General features: G+C 45.3%; 1 protein-coding gene across 1 annotated transcript in view; it reads right to left on the bottom strand.

The window, feature by feature from the left end:
• The window catches only part of LRIG1 (leucine rich repeats and immunoglobulin like domains 1), a gene marked incomplete at its 5' end in the record, with an annotated part of 90,076 nt that overhangs the window by 50,979 nt on the left and 18,441 nt on the right, over positions 1-20,656 (bottom strand). Inside the window, one exon of the mRNA XM_048315993.1 lies at positions 2,689-2,760. Within this exon, the coding sequence (XP_048171950.1) occupies positions 2,689-2,760 (72 nt within the window). The remainder of the gene's footprint in view (positions 1-2,688; positions 2,761-20,656) is intronic.

Genomic DNA, 20,656 nt, shown 5'->3' with positions numbered 1-20,656 from the left:
GGTGAGTTGTTTGGAGAGGAATTTTAGCATGGTTACTACTTTCTTTGCTACCAATGAGCTTAGAAAGCCTGAGAGCCGTGAAACCTTCAGTGGATCCCATGATCCATATGACCTGTGGAAACCCCAGAAAGGACCACAGGGCCTACCCCACAGAAGCACCCTCCATCCATCCTTCCAACCAAGGAATGAGAATGGATGGACCCCAAGGGATTGTCATTAGATGAAGCCACCAAAGGGGACGAGAAAAAGATCATGTGTCCTGAAGGAAAGTAATGTTCCAGTCCAGCCCCTACCCTGAGCCTCCAACACTTATTGCAGAGCATGTGGGACCACAGGGTTCTGCATCACTTTGAGCCACTAAATTTCATCCTACACAGACTTAAAACTTTTTTTAAAAGTTTCTCATAAAGGCCACCAAAGCAAACCACACAAACAACTACCTAAACTCAGGGAAAGGGAAAAGTGTAGGGTAAATTCTATTACTTTATCACAATCTCAGTAAAGCAAAACAGAGCATTGAAGATAAGGTACGAAGTTTAAATGTTTTGGTCTGCAGATATTTTCTTAACATCAAGGGACAACAAAATGTTTTCAAAATATACCACACTAATTATTCACATGGAGAGACACACACAGAGTTTTAAGCCTTGTGTAATGCTCAGGAACCACAGGCAGCATGTTTGAAGCATCATGGGAGGTTTCAGGTCTTATCAATGCATCTATTATTTGGGGCAACCTCTTTCCCTGAGGGTGCCTTGGTTTGCCCAGCACAGCATGCACAGAGAAACACTGACTTACTCTCGAGACATGCCACAGCATGATGCTTACTTCATGAATGTTTGTAAAGTGCTTTAAAAAAACCCTCAGAAAGAAGATGCTCTGGCAATATAGATGTGGTTCTCCTTGTGAAATGAAGTTTATTTCAGTGGTCTGTGGTTTAGCTCTTATTCAAAAGCAACCAAGATTAGTAGATAGGGCTTTTAATAGAGCTTCTCCCTCACACTTCCCAGACCCTGCCTTCCAGGCTGTGCTCCAGACCTCTGCCTCCCTTCCAGTCTCCCATTTCTGACTGCTCCCTTTCCCTCCTACTCACTCTTCTGCTCTCTCCCTATTCCCGTCTTTCTGACACAGCAAGCAGCTCTTAACTGCCCATTACTTTGTGGCCTGCATTGCTTATCTCCCCTGAAACCCTGACACCTTTTCATAGTGTTTAACTGTTCAGTGCAGGGCTTGTCCTGCTCTACACGCATGCAGCACTTTAAGGCTCAAGGGAATTCCCTACCTGGGGAATCAGAAGTCACACACATTTCCCACCCCATGCTCCCTGCAGTCACACGCCTTCAGGCACTTCCATGAATAAAAGCTATTGCTAAGCCACAGTCATGTTAGGATAATTCTGAAGTCTCATGGGATCAGGGCTGCAATTCTTTCCTTTAAGCACAGAGCAATTTAAGGCTTTCCACAGTTTAAAGAGAAGTTGAGAAAACAGATCCTACAGGCAGTGTTCCACTGACCCACATCACTTTCTCTCTAAAGATCGTGAAGAGCTGATTTCAGAGCACTGCAGTCACTTCTGATATATATTCCTCACTTAATCATGATCCCCAGCAAGTCCCTACTATTCATGTAAGCAGAGGAGCCAGGGGCAATCAGGCCAGGAGAGAGATGCTACATTAATCCCCATAGTCCAATCCAGCAGGCATCAGTAAGGGAGAATTCCACTTTTTGCCTACTTACGAATCACAGGATCTGGCCCCTCCATGAGTCCCAGAGCCAACACTTAATGAAAACAGACAGAGGACAAGAGAAAATGCTTGATAGAGCACAGTATTGTTTCTGAAAGGAAATGTTTTCTCAGTTTCCCATGAGGCATCAGTAGCTCTTCAAACAGAGCCCAAACCTCAAGTATGCCAGCGATTCACCAGGCAAACATGAGCTCATTACCTCAGCCCACCGCCTGCAATTTCAGTCACTTTCGTTTTTTAAACCCCAAAATTGGAGCTCCAGGAATCCCCGTGAAGGGTTCACAATACAGCCCCTCTCTGAGTGAAACTGCTGAGCCTTCACAGAGATCAGGAGCTTGGAAAACCTGCAGTTCCCTGAAACGGGTTTCTTTCATCAGCAAGGCGGGCCTGGCACAGCCACTCAGACCTTCACCAGCTCCTCTTTTCCCCAGCAGAGCAGAGACAGCCCTGCTGGTTTACCCTCTCCTAGCAAAGACTTCCAACAGAATTTGTTCTGGTTCCAAAAGGAGCACAAATGTCTGAGAGAGGAGGAGACACTACACCTTTGTTTCCTGGGAGATTTGGGCTAGGTTGGCATCAGGTATCACAATCCAGGCTGTTCTGCCTTGCTTCAGGGTTACACTTTCAGCAAGGAGCTTTGTGTGTATGTTCAGGTGTGCCAAACTGCTCCCTCCGAGCATTGCACAACACCAAGGGAGGCAAACTCCAATGATTTCCAGTAACAGCTCTGCTGTTTTAATTGGGATGTTGTGTTCTGCTAATTGATTGGTTTAAAGAAAGCAGCACAGGTACAATATGGAGGGAAAAAACCTCCACACCAAGTCAGACCTGCTCATCAACTTAGCTAAAGGAAGGTACTGTCTTAGGAAACGAGATACAATTTCCTCCTGGCCCAGAAGCAGCCCTGGCAAAATACAATTAAAACCTTTGAAGGAATACTTACACTTCCTGCAGGTTTGACAGCTCTGCAAAGGCAGAAGGATCAATCTCTGTCAACTTGTTGTAGCTCAGGTTTCTGTTAAAATAAAAGACAGTGAGATCAGCAAACTGCAGTCACCCTGCTCAGCAAAACAGAGTCATCCTAATTATTCTGGATTGCACTGGAGGGTTTGGGTTTTGGCTTTTTTCGAAAGAGAACTTAAACGGGAGAGCAGCACTTTTCTGCTGAATACACTAGTGAGTTTAGTTCCATGACAAAAATGTTATCTAGCTCTCCTCAAGCTTCTTCCTCTTTTGCATTAGATTAGTGTGGTTTTGTCTTCATATTACACAATTACATTTATTATTCTACTATTGGTTATTCACAACCACAAAACTAATCACAGATGAATAGGATATTTCCTGACAAATTAAAGTCTGAACTGAAACAATCAACAAACCTTCCACTAAATATTTTATAGCTATATTCACATGGAGTATTTTTTTATACCACTGTGTGTTACAAAGGAAATACTACATATATAGGTTTGTACACTTACTGTGTGCAACATAAAATATATTCTACATTTTCTAACAAGATTATATAATTAGTATATCACTGAACGGTGATATTTATTTAATCAGTGAATACAGCTTGCAAGCCACACAGTAGTACACACTTTGGTCCTCAACAACCCCAGCCAACGCTCTCCAACTATCCAACAGCCCAAATCTAATCTGAATCATATTCTAGCACTGATGGGTGACAAATGGGTTGTGCCATATTATCTGAAAGCAGCCTGGTGGGAGAGCAGACCTGCCTCACAGGACATCCCTGATTGGAAACACATCCAGAGCTCAACATGCTTCAGGCAGGAACACACTGCAAGGATTGCTAGGGACAGCAAACAGGCAAAATAATGCAAATTAAGTGCCAACTCCAGAAACCACAAGCAAGAGCTTTGCCATGCTGTGCTGTAGCATCATACTGTGCAACAGCAGAGTCTTCCCTCCAAGATATGCAGTCTCAGCACACCACACAGGACAGGTCGAACCTGCAGCTAGGGACTAACCAGGAGAACACAGATGAATAAAGACCAAGTGACTAATGGTGCAGAAAGTAACAAGTGCTTTAATTACTATTCTCTATGCAGTGCTGGCATGTTTCTGTTAGTGTGTAATCTAAAGAGGGAGGAGGCAAATTGATGGGTGGTAGCAGAAAAACAACCACAGTAAATTGTAAGGAAATTGTGAGGGGGACTTCTTTAATTTCACTTTGCTCCACACCCTGCTCTAGGATATTACCCTGGGTAAAAATCAACCCTCCTGCCTCCTCTGCAGGGAGGTTACACCCCTCTTACTGCACCTCTGAACACAACCCAAAAGATTCATGGCCTGATTTTAGATAAGCCCTCAAACATTGAGCTGCTTTTTCAAACCACCAAGCCAGTCTGACTAGAAAACTGGCCAATCTTCCCTGGTTTGGGTTTTTCTTTGCTTTAAAACTGTGCCCACAGAAAGCAAGCAGGTCTGGAACCCAAACAGGTAAACAGGACCTAAATCACCGAGGCACCTACAGAACTTTTACCAATGCTCCATGACCCAAGAGCTGAGGCAAGCATAAAGAAAAGGCAGCTGCCAGAAGAGCATTGATGGAAAATGCCTCTTGAAGTGCTCACACTAACACACTGCATTCTGTGGCAAAACAAGGAGAAATCCAGGCTCACGGCAGCCTTACAAATACCGAGACTTGAAAGACTACAAAGCTTACCAACTCTGCATGACTAGCAGGAAGTGATAAACACCTCTTTCAAGCTAAAAAGCAGATATTGATCACCTGCCCTCTTGTAATGCATTTATGGGAAGTCCTCAAAGCATTCCCCTGCACGAGGGAATCATTTGATGGCTCTCACATCACACCATTCACCATCATTTCAGAGCAGCCAGCTCTGAAGGCAGCTCCTTACATCTTGCCCAAAATGTTCAAATTTTTGCCAATACCTGCTGTGGAAGAATGCTCTACAAATCAACAACACAGGCTGGCTCTTAACAGAGCCTAGAACTGAAGCTATACAGGAGTGTAAAACTTAACCAAGCATCTCAGTTTAAAATATGCTGTCCTGTAAGCCCCTACTGTCTTTTAAAACACTCAAGAGACCTTTAAATCAATACCAGCCTACAGCAGATACCCGTTTCACTATGAACTCAAAGGCATTTATCTAAATAAAAGTCAAACTGCAGTTTAAACTCGGAGTGTGTTTGAAAGCCAAGTCCATATTCATAGCACAATTACGAATTAAAGTGCAATTTGCCCACAGATTATATTACTACTTTTTTTTAAAAAAAACCCACACAGTAAGATCAGGTTGGAGCTTGTCCCTGCCTGATCTACAGGCAAAAAGAGAAAATACAACAGGTAATGTCCTACAGGCTCAGCACAATAATGCCGACACAGAAATATGAGTGACAAACTATAAGGGGGAAATAGAGGCAGACATGACCATGCATGAATCCGTTTTCATGTATTTCTGTGCCTTCTACTGCAGCCAATCTTTACATTTTTTAAGGTAACATATTTCTCCTCAACACATTCCTCTGCAATAGGCTAAGAGGCTATTTTATGAAGCAAGAAACAAGAACACATGCACCAAAACTAATCATCCCTACACTTGCCAGAGGGACCAGATCCCTGGCTTAGCCTGTGCTCAAGCACTGAGTGACACTGACGTGAACCTCTGAAGTTCACAAGTGAAAAAACAAAGATCTTCATAAATTAAAGGATTTCACGGCCACAGTTTAATGTCACCCAAAGTGACTTTCTGATTATTGTTGCTGCCATTCAGGACATCTGAACATCCAAGTCACTGCACAAGTAGCTGCCTCTTCTGATAGCACAGACAAATTTTGTTGCTCCAGCAACATAAAGACTTTCCAATACTTGCTGCAGAAATGCAGGTGAACTCCATCTTTTTGCATGCCAAAGTCTTCAGTTCTCCCAACACTACTCACTCCAACCACCAAGTATCCTCACTAAACGGACAATACACTGTTCAAAAATCAGTGGGGAAATGAAAGCTAGAAATACAGTCAGTACAAAATAAACAGGAGACTTGAAATTACATAGATATGCCAAAAAAAAGTTTACTGAGTTTCCAACACTAGCTGTATGTTAACTTATATTAAAATACCAAGAATTTCTAGCCTGAAGCATTAGCAATGAAAGGATGTGTTTCCCAGAACTCTGATCCCCTCACTAGGCAGTATTTGGCATGCCAGTCACAGCATTTAAGTGAGAGAAAGAATTAACGTGCTCCAATAGATAGATCATTGGGACTGGGAGTCAGGAAACCTCTGTCTATTCCTGGCTCTCTTAATCTCCTGCTGTGTGACCGGGTCATGTCACATCACCTCTCCAGAGCTTTTGTTTCCACAGCCACCCTTTGTCTGTCTTGTCTATTTAGACTGTAAATAAAATTGAGGTAGGTATTGTCTTGGTTTGCCCGATGCTGATGAAATGAGGCCTCAATCTTGGATGGGCTCCAGTAATGCAAATAAATAAGGGAACTCAAAACTTGAGGTCATGGGTGCACACGATGGTCTCCCACCCCTAAGCGTGGGTCCCAAATGTCCAGCAGTGAACGAAGCACTGTAGGGGCTTTAATGTCCCCACCAGTTTGGCCTCTCTGAGCTGAGCAGACCAGCAGTGCAGGCTGACTGGAGATGCCAAGCCTAGGGGCACAGCTGTCTTATCAGTGAAAGCTGTCACATTTACTGTTCCTCTGTAGCACAGAATGCATTCCTTCTTGAGGAGCCCCTTGGGATGATGCCACACAGTCACCCAATGATCACTGAACAAATGCTTCTGCCATCAGGTTTCCAAAATGTCTTCCTCAAAGAAAGAGAGCCATCAACTCCCAACATCAAAACCCTGCCCTTTCCCAAATCAGCACTTGCCCTACCATCTGAGCTCTCTCTCATCCTGGGCATCTCTTCAAAGCCACAGTTTATAAAGCATCACCTACAGTGTTTTATGCCAGTTCCAAGAGCCCATGACTTTGGGGTGCGTTCGGCCCATTTCCTGGCACCTGCACATGAGGTTAGCTGAGCCCAAATGTGGGACTGCCCACAAACTGCCCAGTGCCCTGAGCCTGCTTCTCTGCATAGGTACATGTTTCTGTTCAATTACTCATGGAAGGATATTTTGATCCCTCCAAGGCAACTGTGAAAAGGAAACAGAATTCAATTAACAGGAATTCAGGACAAGAGCCTGGGCTGCGAGTTCAGGGACGCATCCTACGAAGGTTAGAGTTTACAGCTGGCAGAAGAGAAAGAGCAGAACCACGAACCTGAGCGACCCCTAACATTCAGATTGGTTTTTTCGTATCAGCTTCTATTGAACAGGGAAAGGTGGTGGATGTTTTTAAACTTTATTCTGACTTACTGGCATGAGAAGTGCTCTGCATATTATTTATCCATTACACACTTCAAGTCTTCCTTGTATTGGCTAATCCAACAATGTAGGGTTTTCCCCTCCTGTCACTAAGATGCCCATGATCAGGAACTGAGAGCCTGTTAAATCAATGTGGGAAGGGCCCTGTTCTGTCTTTTCAGCCATTCCAGTCTCTAAATAAGAAAGCAGTGTTTGCCTTCAGCTGGCATTGTGAAAGTGGCACTGTGGATCACTGAACACTGCAGACACTGAAATGAAATTGTTAAGTAACTGGTATATTCAAACTACCTCCCAAAAGAAATAATGCTGTCACAGAAGGAGTCCTCTTGCCAGTGAGGAGGGATCAGTCAGTTCTTTGACCTGTGAGAAGCCAACCTTGCCCCACTGGGCAAGGTGCAAGGTAGACCACAAATTCATGTACAAGTTTTGGCTCTGCTTTGGGACCTTGACCAGTGTAGAGAAAAGCTACCTCTGTTGAAAACAGAGGTGCCTGTCTGGCTCTCCAGACAAAGGAACAGAGACATACATGGTTCCTGGTCTCTGCTCACCACGACGACGGCTGAATTCTGTTCAGCAAGGTGAAGGTTTCCAACCCTTACGTCAAAACCATTTATCTGTCAGTGCAGAAGATTATGTCAAAAGTGTTTCTGCACCTTTTGATGACAGCCATTGGAGAAAAGGAGGATGGCTTGAAATTCTGTCACTGCCAACTGTGGCTTTCATTAAACACTTTGTCAACCGTTGTCATAACACAACTTTTCATTGCTCCTGCACAAAAGGGAGCCGAGGGCCCAGAACAATTGAGCCCTGCAGTAGAAATTCTTCTGGCTCATCTGTTGAAAGATAGCTGCCTAGTCTGCAGCTTACTGAATAGGCACCATCCTCTTCCCACATGTTTGTAGATGGCTTTACAGCGCTGGAATGGAGGCCCCATGCACACTTGAGTGGGTATGAAAAGCATGGCTGCAGCTGAATTAGCCTGGGGATGGGGGCCAGGGGAGCAAGAGAGGGAGCACACTGCCCATGCTACAAGTGTACAGCTGAGCAGGAAGAAAGCACACTCAAATGTCTCTTTTAAACAAGCTTGTGAGGTGCCAGAGAGATGGCAGAGTCCTCGTTAGCAGTGACAGGTCAGCATTAATGCTGAAGCACAAAGCCATCAAAGCAACTGCATGGATTCAGGTGGTTGTATGGACTGTCAGGACAGAAAGAAGTAGCTTTAGTCCATTTTTGATTCCTGTGCACAGGACAGGTCCAAATTCTACTCCCATGAGGCAAGAAGCAGCCAAACAGCTACTGCAGCCTCTTCTCATCAGACCTGTGCTCCAGTCCCTTCCCCATCTCCACTGCCCTTCTCTGGACATGCTCCAGGACCTCAATGTGTGTCCTGTAGTGAGGGGCCCAGAACTGAACCTAGGATTCATTGTGTGGCCTGGCCAGTGCTGAGAGCGGGAAGGTGATCACTGGCCCGGTCCTGCAGGCCACACTATTGTTGGTACAAGCCAATGTGCCACTGGCCTCATTGGTCACCTGGGCACTCGCTAGCTCATGTTCAGACAGCTGTCAACCAGCACCTCCTGGTCCTTTTCCACCAGGCAGCTTTTCAGCCACTGTGCCCCAAGCTGAGCCCCTTGATTTCTGTTACAGGGTACTCCGAGTACAGTGTGCTGCCTACAAGTACAAAGCATCCCGCTTACAAGAGACTCCAAAATGGAGCACAGAAATGGCCCACACCAAGCATGGGAAAGAGCTACCTCCTAGAAGGTAAACACAGGGCACCAGAGAGGTGAATGTCTCAGATTGCTGCTCTAAGTGCTTTGGAGAGAAGGGGACTCTGCAGGACACAGGGAGGCCACACAGCACCCACATGGGTGAAGCTGTGCCCCACCACTGAGAGGATCTGTTAGTGGCTCAGCTGATGTGCTCACTCAGGCTTTACTTATGTCCTTGTTCAAAATAGCAGCAGCAGCAGCATCATATTGGCTTGGGTTAACAGCCTGCTCATATAAGGGGCTTTATGTGCAGGAGGGCGTCAACTTAAGGGCAGCCCTCAAGCCATAATATGAACTAATTTGACAGTGAAGACAAACTTTGAGAGGTCATCCAGACACCAAGAAAACTGCACCATGAATCACTCTCAGTCACAACCAACGATACCATCTAAAGGAAATTCCTGTAGCATGATCCCCAAAGAATTGATACCATGCCGATTCCAGAGGATGCGTGCAGCCATTAATGCAAAGAATACTAATTAAAACCACATCACTGAGAAGCATTGTGCCAGACTACAATTTAATTTAGCATGTGGTTGGTATGGTTCAAGAAATTTGGGAATTATCTTACCTTCAAGTAACTTTCAGGGACACACTTTCAACCTTGACCCTTCCTCCTGCTCTGCCACTCTGCACTCACAACTTTGGGTGTAGAGAGAGCACATATCTGGCAGAGAGGTGCCTGGTGAGCACCCACCACAGCTGGTCAGCTCACACAGGACTGTAAACGTAAATATCTCTATCATTGTGGACTGACAGACTCCAACAGGCAGCACAGGATGAGCAGCCACACTCTCAGGGCTGAGGAAGGGCAGGAGTCCTCTGCAGGAGCACTGGGTAACACTGAACTGCTGCTGGGGCTTCCACATCTCCCACAACAAGAATTTTTACAAGCTTATTTGTCTCTTTCAACAGGGCAGTGTCAGGTTATTTTAGGCCCTGTTTGGCTTACACAAATGTGTTTTGACAAAATCTAGGATCCCATTTCCTCCTATTTTAATAATCTTAGCAAAACTCAAGTTGAGTTTTTGTCTGCTTTTTTCTTTTATTTTTCTTGGAAGATCATCTCCTCCAAACACCCCTATTTTATTTCATAAGGCAGAAGGCTTAGATGTAACTTAATCTACATAATCACACATATATGCAAATACTCCACAACACATGTACAAAGCACCTGGGTAGCTCAGGTACTCATGGACCTCATACTATGACTCTGCACCATCAGAAGAGACATGAGGATACTCATTTCACCAGAGCTTGATCCTGGCCCACTCAGCAAGAGTTTTCTCAGTATTTCAATTGCTCCATGTTCCAAAAAAAGTGAAGTGAGATTTCAATAAGTGAAGTAATTTGAAAGTCATCCAGTGGTCTCAGTGGCAGGGGTAGGACTGTGAGCCCCTGTTCCTGCAGTGAGACCCCCCCAGTCCCAGCAGCACTCGTGGCTGGCGCATGTACAGCCCTCACCAGCAGCTACACAGGGACTCAAACCAACAGAGGATGGCAGGGCAAAGGAAGCACGAATGACAAGGTATCCAACAATGCTTTCTCTGCTTCTGAGAAGAGCATTAGCCACGGGCACACAGCCTAAAGCCACCGAGGCCACAAACCCTCCTGGTTAGGGTCACACGTTCCTCTGCTCCCAACAAGACAGCCCAGTCAAAGGCAGCATTGTATGCAGGGAACAGGGGATGCTGCAAGGGTTAGGGCAGGCAGGATTTAATTGCAGCAATCTTTCTCTATATTTGCCTCTTTTATTAAGCTGCACTGCCTGAAGGAGACTGATCCTCTCCAGAACACTGAGGCATCAGCTCCAAGGATTGCATCAAAGCAAAAACACATTTCAAAGGGGGCATGAGCATCTAAATAAGAATAACTGTATTTAATTTCACGTAAAGCAATCTTGCTTTGCCACGTGTGACAGGTAAGCAGTTGGAAGGAAAAGCAGGATGTGGAAGGATTTTTAACCCACAAATAAAACTCCACCCGTCATCTGCCCTGACACCCATAGGGTTTGTTCTGGGTTTATTGCTTTAATTAAAAAGTGCTAACTACTGCCATGAGAAAGACATATCTTAAAACCAAAATCCTGCAAGTTGGTTGCTCAACTGTGTATGACCAAACTCACCTTTTTCTAATTTGATAGCAAATTTCTTTCTTGGTGATTTTGCATCCACAAAGCAAAGCACACTGTGTCTTAAACCACTGAAGCAAAAGCTGGATGGCCCAGCTCATAAACAAAATACTTACCAAATAAATTGCTCCTGCTTCCATCACTGCTGTGTTTCTTTGGTAAATCAATAAAGGCCATGACTTCTTTACTAACATTTTCAATTAAGGTTCCCCACTGTGTATTCAACATATTAAACCAATTTATTGAGGATTAACTATATAATTTACTATACATACCTACCTTAGAGCTGCTCAGCCTCCATTAACAATAACAGGCTACACTGATAAATCAGCATTAAGTGCTATTTACAGTTTCAAAAATGGCTCCTTTTGCAAAGCAAATATTTTCATCTGAAAGTTGTGCAATTCTTCACAAGTACTCACAGCAGATAAACCATGTTAAACCTTTGGCTTTTTCAGATGTTTGGGAAGACCCACAGCAGCATGTTTGACTGCTGGCAATCGAACCCTCCCACCACATGACTTTGCAAAATCCAGCTGTGGTTTACAAGTTGAGCGCAGAGAGGAGAGAGATAACTCAGAAATTCCTCAAACACTGTTCAAAAGTTTCCATGATTTTAGAAAACTTCCAAGGTCAATCATTCAGTAATACTGAATAATCCGTATTTCAAGTTTTCTCCTAGAACACAGAATTGTAATGTGCTCTGCTGTCTTTGGGGATTCAAGTGGTTTCAATCCCATCTGCAAGTGTTTCTGGTAAGCTCAGAGACCTTAACCAGCCTAAATGATATTTTTCCACTGCTCCAACACTACTGTTCATCAGAAATAATAATTTAGTTAATGCACAACCCAGCACAACATTCTTGCTGCCACTATCCAGCAGCACCTCATATGCAGTACTGCATTCCAGGATGGGGGATCACCAAGCCCTGAGGAAGAAATTTCAGCACACAGCTGGAATCACCCCTTTGCAGAGCCCACCATGAGTGAGACTTGGCACAGCCCTGCCCAGTCAATCATTAATGGTGGGGAGAGGGCACACAACCCTCTCCCACTGTGTTTGCTCAGCGCTTCACTTGCTCGTGGCTCTTATTAATAGTTAATCAGGAAGGCCTGATCTCCCCCAAAAAACATGCTTGCTTATTTGTGCACTGGTTAAAACTAGTCAAGCAAAGAGTTGGGGGAAAAGTCTTTAAAAAACAGTGTGCAGATTTTTCCCGCACTCCAGGCTTGCTCCGGCTTCTCCTGCACTTGATGCTGCTTTTCACCCACACAAAGGGGCTGCACCACCTCCTGCTCTCACACAGTGATGGTACCGAAGTGTTTCTAGAAGCCTTTCCCAGAAAGAACCACTGCTGTCCTGGTCTCCACCTGGCTGGCCACAATACACGGCTGTTTCACTGGTGACTGCTCCTCCCCAAGCACCCAGTGCATCTGCTGTGCTGTCATCCAGGAAAACTCTCAGCAGATAACACAGACCTGAAGCTCTGCCTCGTTAGATGTGCTGCTAAGTTTAAGGGGCCAAGGGACCAGAGCCAGCACAGCCCACCCAGCTGGACCTGCCAGGACAGAGGCAGTGGTCATCTCTCCTGCCTCTACTCCTCTCTTCCCACCTGGCAGCCGTGACTCTGGCCTCACAGAAACCCCAGACAACTCTGCAGCTTTGCATGGTGCAAATAAAGCCCTCTCTGATCCCAGCAGCAGTCCGAGTGGAATTACTGCACTGGACTCCTTGCTATGCCCACCATAAACTCACTCAGTTTGAAATCTACTGGAACAAGGACGTTCCTGGCACTTTCCAATGCCATGGGCTGAAACTGAGAGGTTGGCCAAATCCAAACATCTTGTGTGTGGAAAGGAATGCTGTATATAACCTCAAACCATCTCAAGGACTAGTACCCATGGGCTGGCTATGGCTGGCAGCGCTGCGTGCTGCAGGGCCAGCTCTAATTCCCCAGAGGTGTGAGGAACACATGGCAGACAGCTCTCCATTTCCAGTTTAAAAATAGTTCTTCTCTGTAATAAAGAACAGCACTTTAAGGGCAAAACCTGAAGATTTTAAGCTAAAAAACCCCTAAGCTGACCACCCTGGCTGGAGGCGTGTGGTTTACACAAGCATCCACCCCCTTTCCTTTCGAGTAATCAATGGCCAATCATAATGCACTTCCACTCCAAGCACTTTTGTACTGCCAACAAAGCCCCAAGCAATTTAATGGATTTCTAACCCCAAATTGGAAGCTGTACTACATCCAACTGATTCAATTTGTTCAGCCTTAGAGGAAGCCCCGGGAACAAAATGCTAGAAATAAAACCACATACACTGATAAAATTACAGAAATAGATACACCAAGAAGCAAATGTTCTGTCCCTTTTATCTGACCTCCAACTTGGTTTACTTGACCTTCCAAGATAGAAAGGCTGCCTTTAAAACAAGCCATTTCCACCTAGATCAAGAGTAATGAAAGTGTGAGTGTGCATGAGTAACTGTGTGTGCATGTGAGTGTGTGTGAGCGTTGAGTGTGCTCTATAGAAAGTACTTTCCTACCTCGATGTTAACATCAGAGTCAGCTGTCAGGACAAGCATTCAGACTTTTTGGCGTAACTCCTGTATTGGTTTTTGCCACTGGGACAGCAACAATGTCAAAGCAGATGGAGCTGAACCCCATGTCTCTGCCCAGAGAATGCAACAAAGTCATTGAGAGAACAATTAACCTACTGCTGCTTTACATGCCAGCCTTCACATTCCTTATATACAGCAGAATCTCACATGGGTACATTCATGCTTAAATAACTTGCACATGTACATGACTTTCACCATGTGCATTTACAGACACAAAGGCAGTTTAAACACAAACATGTATCCATGCATGTATGCATGAGGCATTACAATTACAGTGATGTACACAGCTAGAAAAGCTTTATCAGGGGAATTTGGGACAGCTGTACAACTTACGACTAAGTTGTGAAGAGTGCTGGTAAAAAAAAATCTTTATTGCGCTCTGCCCCAGCATATAATGTCACATCTTTTACAGAAGCACTATTTTAAAAATCTTTGAGAGCTTTACAGTTTTTATTGGTGCTGTTTTTCAGCTCCTTCCACTTACAAAGCCAGATTTCTGTATTAGTGCAACTCAGACTGCAGAAAGCCTCAGAAGGAAAAAAAGTTATAGGCAATTAAATTTTAGAAAGTTCTTCAAATGAGCTTTCCTTTTTCAAGTCCAGTATCTCATAACTTTGCAGAATTAAAAGTCAGTCCTTGTTGCCAGTAGCTGCAGATTTTGCTCTTCAGGTCTCTTAACCTTTCAGGAGCCCTGGGCAAACAGGGCTCCAGGCAGAGCCGAGGGGAAGCAGCTGCTCATTTGCTCCTGCTCCCCACCTCTGTGTTGGGGGCACTGGAGCTGAGCTCAAACCCTGCATTAGCATCAGTCAGGCACCAAAGCTGAGCACACAATTCTCTTTCAGATCAGAAAGGTATTTTTTCATCTACTTCAAAGGGCTATGATGTACTTTGCTGGATGGATGCCTTGATTTATTATTCAATGAACTCCCTCAGATTTGCACAGTTTCTCAGCTAAAAGCATCACAGCTAATTCAAAGGGAATGTAGATGTTTACGGTTCAGTCCAAGAACAAACTTTCCCTTCTATAGGTTTTTATCCTTTCCATGTTGCAGAGGCATGGGGAGGGGAACACGTCCCTATTCTTTTGCTATGGGAAACAATTAAGAACCCACTCACTCTCTTGCAAAATTGCTGGATTCAGAAGGTACTTGATAAACTAATTTCTTCTTTTAACTATTATTACTGGAATCATACTGCTCCAGTTGGCATTTCAGATAAGATTTTTTGCATAACTTATCTTCATTTCTGCTCACCAGAGGATGTATATGTGTCACAGGAGCTCCAGTCCCAGCTCCAAGGACAGGGAACCCCTTCATCCAAATGGATGCTGCAGTCAAGCAACAAATTCTGCAGGAAGATGTTAAAAGGCAGGCCGGTCCTTCCCTCTTGCTTTGAGCCCATCTCACCTGGGCATAATCCAAAATAGATGCCATCTTAAACTTACCTAATGGCCTCTAAAAGTATTTTTTAGAAGTCTAATAATGAAACTCCATGTGGGTGGCCACCTGGCTGCCCTGAAAATAGAAAGCTAATGCTTGCAATTTTGCCAGGAACACAAATACCCTTTCCCTCTTCCAAGTGGTCCTTGCAAGCCCAGGCACCGTGCCAGGGGCTCACCATTCACTACACGACCTGCAGTTCTCACAGGGCTCCTTGGCTTCCCACCAACTCCTGCTCCAAAATATGATTATTTGGGAAACATGAATGCAGAAGGTGCTTGCAAGGTTTGTTATTGCACAGTGAGGGACACAGGTGCACTCACTGCTTGGAAAATTCAAACCACGTCCTTTTGAGAGTAGACAGATTAATCTCTATGAAGAGAATAATAAGAAATGTCACCATTTCAAGGAAATCAGAGAAAGAATAGTTAGGGCTTGTGGAAAGCACTGCTGCTCTAAGCACACACAGCAATGGGAAAAAAGTGCAGCAATTGACATGCAAAGATGAAGAAATCCTGAGATGAACCATGATGGAGAAGCCAAAGCACCCCACAAGAGGGGACATGGGAGAGGTTAAAGCGGACAAACCCAAGGAGACCAGAGGGTGACAGCACCTCACCTGGCTGAAAAACCACAGGAAAGGAACTCCTGTGCAAGTCATCACCACATCTGTGCAGCCATGAAGAGCAGATTGCTGCAGCAAACTGCCAAGCTGTGACCTGCCTGAAGGGGAAAACCTTCCTCAGTGCTTCCCAAAACTGGGCACTGCCAGGAGCAGGACTCTGGGTCAGACGGGCAGTGTGGGAGCACATGCTGTGCACACTCCCTGTTCCCAGCTGGGCCAGACTTCAGCAATGCCACATTAAAAAACACATTTTCCTCAATTTGTCACAGCAAGTGAGGTATGAAATAAAAAATCTTTCCAGATCTTCCAAACCCTCCAAGTCTTTGCAAACCAATCAAAACTGTGTAAAAATAAATTGCAGTGCATTTTATAGGGGAAAATAAACTCTACTGCAACTGGAAACACATAATCTTGCTTTTCTCTAACAAAACCTACAGGAAATGGCTCTGCAAAAGTTAACTAAGTGATACTGAACTTTCTCCAGGGTGTTGTATAGGAAATAACTGCAAAAATGACTGCCCAATTTAACCTTTTGTCCAGACTGCACTACAGAGCCACACCACAGAGGTATCTGGCTGATGTTAACAATCCTCTGGTGTATTCTCTAGAACTGCAGCAGAGAAAGCAGGTTATCTCACACATGCTCACCCTTGCCACAGCACAAAGCCCAGGCAGCCAACTGCTGATAGAGAACAGAGTTTTACAGTTTTCCCCTTCTGTGGCCAGCAATTGGTTTTTATTTTGTTTTTTAAAGATGTGGTGCAAAAAGCAGAGCAGATGCCTGCGTGCCCTGCATTCAGACCTGTGCCAGGCTGGCAGTGCTGACATACCAAAGGTGACCCATCCCCCTCTACATCTGCCAGACCATCCATCCAGTTGTTAGAGATCTCATAATATGATACTGGAGTATTTCTGAGTGAAACCTCTTTTAGCATCCATCACCAACACTCACTGAGCTTCTCTCCCTTTACTCACCACCTCCACCACCCCAGGAGGGGCTGCAGCAAACACCAGGGAAGGATCTTTTGCGCCCAAGGCATTTCAGGAACGGCACATCTGCCAAGAAACCTGGTGTCAGTATTAGCCTGGAGCTCTGCAATCATGCAATTCCACAACCTGAGCCAAGCTGCCCTCCATCCTTTCTCCCCCACCATCCACATGCTCCAGAGTAGAAAAGGTGCTGCTGCAAATACAGGAAACAAGGTTTTCAGCCTTCATTTCTTTTAGCTGAAAAGGAAGAACTTCGGCTTTATACATACATATATACATATACATACACAGCTATATACACACACACCCCTACTGAATCCCCAACATCTAATTCAGTCTTCACTTTCCATGAAATACACTGTATTGGGGAAGAAAAAAAAATCTAAGAAGAAACCAAGGCTTTTCCATATCCCCACAAAGCTTGGGTCCTGTGTAATTGCTTTAACCGGGACAGAGCTTCAAGAGCTACAGAATTCTGCTTGATCACATTAGCCAGCAGGAAACCATTTCATTCTCTTTTTTCAGCAAATTTGACACCACCACCAAAGTTGCTCCAAGACATATAAAAAAAACACACCCATAGGGAAGAGAGCCAAAAAATCAGTCTAGAGCAAGGGAGGCTCACAGTAAAATGCCCCCCATGGAATGACACTGAATTCAATATACTGAAACAGCCACTGGGAGGGAGGCCAATACACAGGAATATTGCAATCAGCCTTGGGAATTAGCTCTAGTAGGTTGTTTCTTTTCCTGCAGCCCCATGCTTACGTCAAGTCACGTGAATACAATTACATAAACTGTACCTTTTCCATGAACACCTTCACTGGGATAAAGGTTCTCATTTTGCTCCACATAAAAAACACCCTCCACAGGTTTATAAGCTTTAATTGCTTCTACCATTAAACCCATAAAAGGTGCCCAAATAAGTCTATTTAATGGTTACACATTAACCATCATACACCTCCAGGCTTGTGTTATCCACCTATTTGCTAAAGCAATAAACTGCTCCTAGGCAAACTTTTGAAAAATGTTGCTGCTGCTGAAAATGTTCCATTTCTGTTTACTAATAACTTTGTAAATTGAAAACTCCTACCCATATCTGAAGTTTTCTGCTTAGTTCTTGTAGGGAAAAAGCAAGCTGGTTTTCAGCACAAAGAACCAAACATCTCTCTTGTCGCTGAACCTGGATGCTGGTCCATAAGGCGACACAAGAGCAGTACAAATCCAGGCTGGGAAGGACTTGGGTGAAGAGAAACGTGTGTGTGTGTGTGCCTGCAGAGACAGAGCTCCTCTGAACCCGAGGAGAACAAGTCCCTAGGAAACACCATAAGCCTGGACAGCCAGGAGCGGGGAAGCTGTTCACATGAGCAGCACCAACAGGAAGCATTAGCAAGGGGTTCTAGGACAGCAAACACCCAAAACACTTATTGGCAATTAAGGTCTTTCCCCCAGTGAATTCACCCATCTACCTTCACTTGCTACTGGGTACAGACACACTGCAGGGTGTCTGCAGCTCCTGTGGGCAACAGCAGTACGTGGGACAGCACCAAATAAATACAGCCTTACCACAACAGCCCCTGAACGAGCCACTGCAGAAAATCTCTGCAAGGCTACCTGAAAAAGCTCTCTTGCAACACTCCACACCCCATGGACGAGGAGGGCTGACAGCATTTCAATTCACTGCCCTGACTAAGGGGACATCAATCACCTGGTGCAGCCCAACTGCTCTCGTTATGGCACTAAACGTTACCTTGGGCACTGACAGATGTCCTCGTGTGCCATCACCCACCTCACACGCACATGCAGTTGACAGCAGGGACACGAGGCCAAGCCCAGCACCCCCTGCCTCCTGTGGGATTGGGAGAGGGTGAGCAAGACTGAGCCAAGCAGCCTGAGTGTGATTAAGTGTTGATCAAATCCAACTATTTCATAAAGTTTCTGGTATGCCCAGCCAGCTTCAACAGTCTCTGGACTTTGCTGTGAAATCCCTAGGATACTTACGATAAGCTGGCAAATGGCTCCTTAGATGCCTTTTTTTTCCCCTCCTCTTTAATAAGTAAAATGCACACTGAAATCCAGAGATGCACTCTGACATCCCAGTGCAGCTTCCTTCTCCAAGCACTCCCTGAGCACTCTCAGCAGGGGCACCAGAGCCCCACACTCTGTGACTTGGATCCCTATGAGAAGGGATGATTCTATGGGCAGGACCCTGAGCAACCTGGTCTAGTGGGTGGCATCCCTGCACAGGCCAAAATGACTGGAACTAGATGGGTTTTAAGGCCCTTTCCAACCCAAGCCTTTCTGTCATTTCAATGATTCCATGACTGTGGAGATAGATAACATCACTTTTTCCCTAAGCAGGTCCCCCTGCCCCCATATCCCCTCTCCCACACCAGCCTCCCAGCCCATCTGCAGACCCACTTCCAGGGGGGCAGACAGACAGGGGCACTTCGCACCTCCCCACCATAAACCTGCCCAAAGCAATTATCCAGCCCCGTTCCAGCTGGGAACACACTGCTGCCTCATTTATAGCACCAGAGCTGCAAGGGCAGCAGGCAGCTGGCCCCAGCTATGCAGGGAGAGAAGCTGAAAGTCTCCAACAGCAGAGGAAATGCAAACACAGGGGGCTCACACTAACTGCCCCCCTGCCTGTACCCATCTTAAAAATTAATCCCAATCGTAAAAGCTGGAGGGCAGCCTGTATTTCAGGCCAAATAATAAGGGGAGGCCTTTATAAATAAGGAATCATTTACTATTCAGAGGGAGGGGAAATTATAAAGGTTATTTAAATTAAAAACAAACCACACAAACAAATAAACCTCACTGTCTTTCCCCCCCAGCCCCATGCTGGCTGCCTGCTCCACACATGTTATCTGCAAACCGCAGGGAAAACCGTTCCCTGCTCCGTCCGCGCTGTTTCACAATCTGCTCGCTCTGAACCTTACACCACGTCAGGAATTAAACAAACATTTCCTCCTTCTTCGGGATTTCCCCCTGCCCCATCCAGAGCTCAGCTCCAAAGTCCAGCTGAGCAGCAGGCACGGGATTGAGGTGGAACTGTCAGCTCGGAGAGGTCAGCACACTCCCCACCACCTCCAACAGCCCCTCAAAAGCATCCAAGGGGTAGCTGCTGGTGGTGACAGAGCACACAGATGCCCTTGCATTGGGAAAAGCGGGAGGAAAGCTGGGGTGGGCATGTGTCCATTGGAGCCTTCCACAAAAAAATGCCCAGAAAACAGGAGAGGGGTTCTGTGAAACCCTGAGCATCCATCCCACTGCTCCACTAACAGAGAGTAAATGCACCAAGGCCACCAAATCCCCATTCCTCATTTTTTCATGATAAGTGGGGGGAACTTGTTTGTAGCCATGCTCACAGAGGAAACAAGGCCATGGATGTCTGTCCTCTTCCCAAATAAGTCTAAAACTGGGACAAGACCAGAGGGCTGGGAAGAGTAAGTGAGCTCCTGCCAGGCTGCAGAACCAAGGGCAGGCAAGGGAGGGAGATCAGCCAAGGGGCAGCACAAAACCTTTGCCCTTGGATGGCCTGGGCCCATCACTGAGGAAAACAGGAGCCCCCCACACTCCTAAAATACACCACAGACAGCCAAGGTGGGAAGGGAGGGCAATAATAAAATACAATCCAGAGATAACAGGAACACACTGCAGAAGTCAATTAAAATCTTAGTCAGCCCTGGAGACACAAATCCTCAGGAAACCAGACTTCTTGTGCCCATTTCCATGCACGTTACTGAGATTACAAGTAACTGCAGCAGAAAAATTCCATGAGAAGTCTTCTCATAATCTGTCCATGTTACCAAACAGGTTTATGTTACAAATTTGGGGTTTATCTTTCTTGGAAAACTCTGGTCATAGCAGGGAACCAGCAAACCGAGAGCATGATTTAAACTGAGAGCATGATTTAAACCGAGAGCATGATTTAAACCGATTTAAATTGGTTGGTTGAATT

Source organism: Corvus hawaiiensis, chromosome 11 (assembly GCF_020740725.1).
Source record: "Corvus hawaiiensis isolate bCorHaw1 chromosome 11, bCorHaw1.pri.cur, whole genome shotgun sequence".
Lineage (NCBI taxonomy): Eukaryota > Metazoa > Chordata > Aves > Passeriformes > Corvidae > Corvus > Corvus hawaiiensis.
The sequence above is the reverse complement of the archived record's forward strand: the minus strand, read 5'-3'. Positions and strand labels throughout refer to the sequence as shown.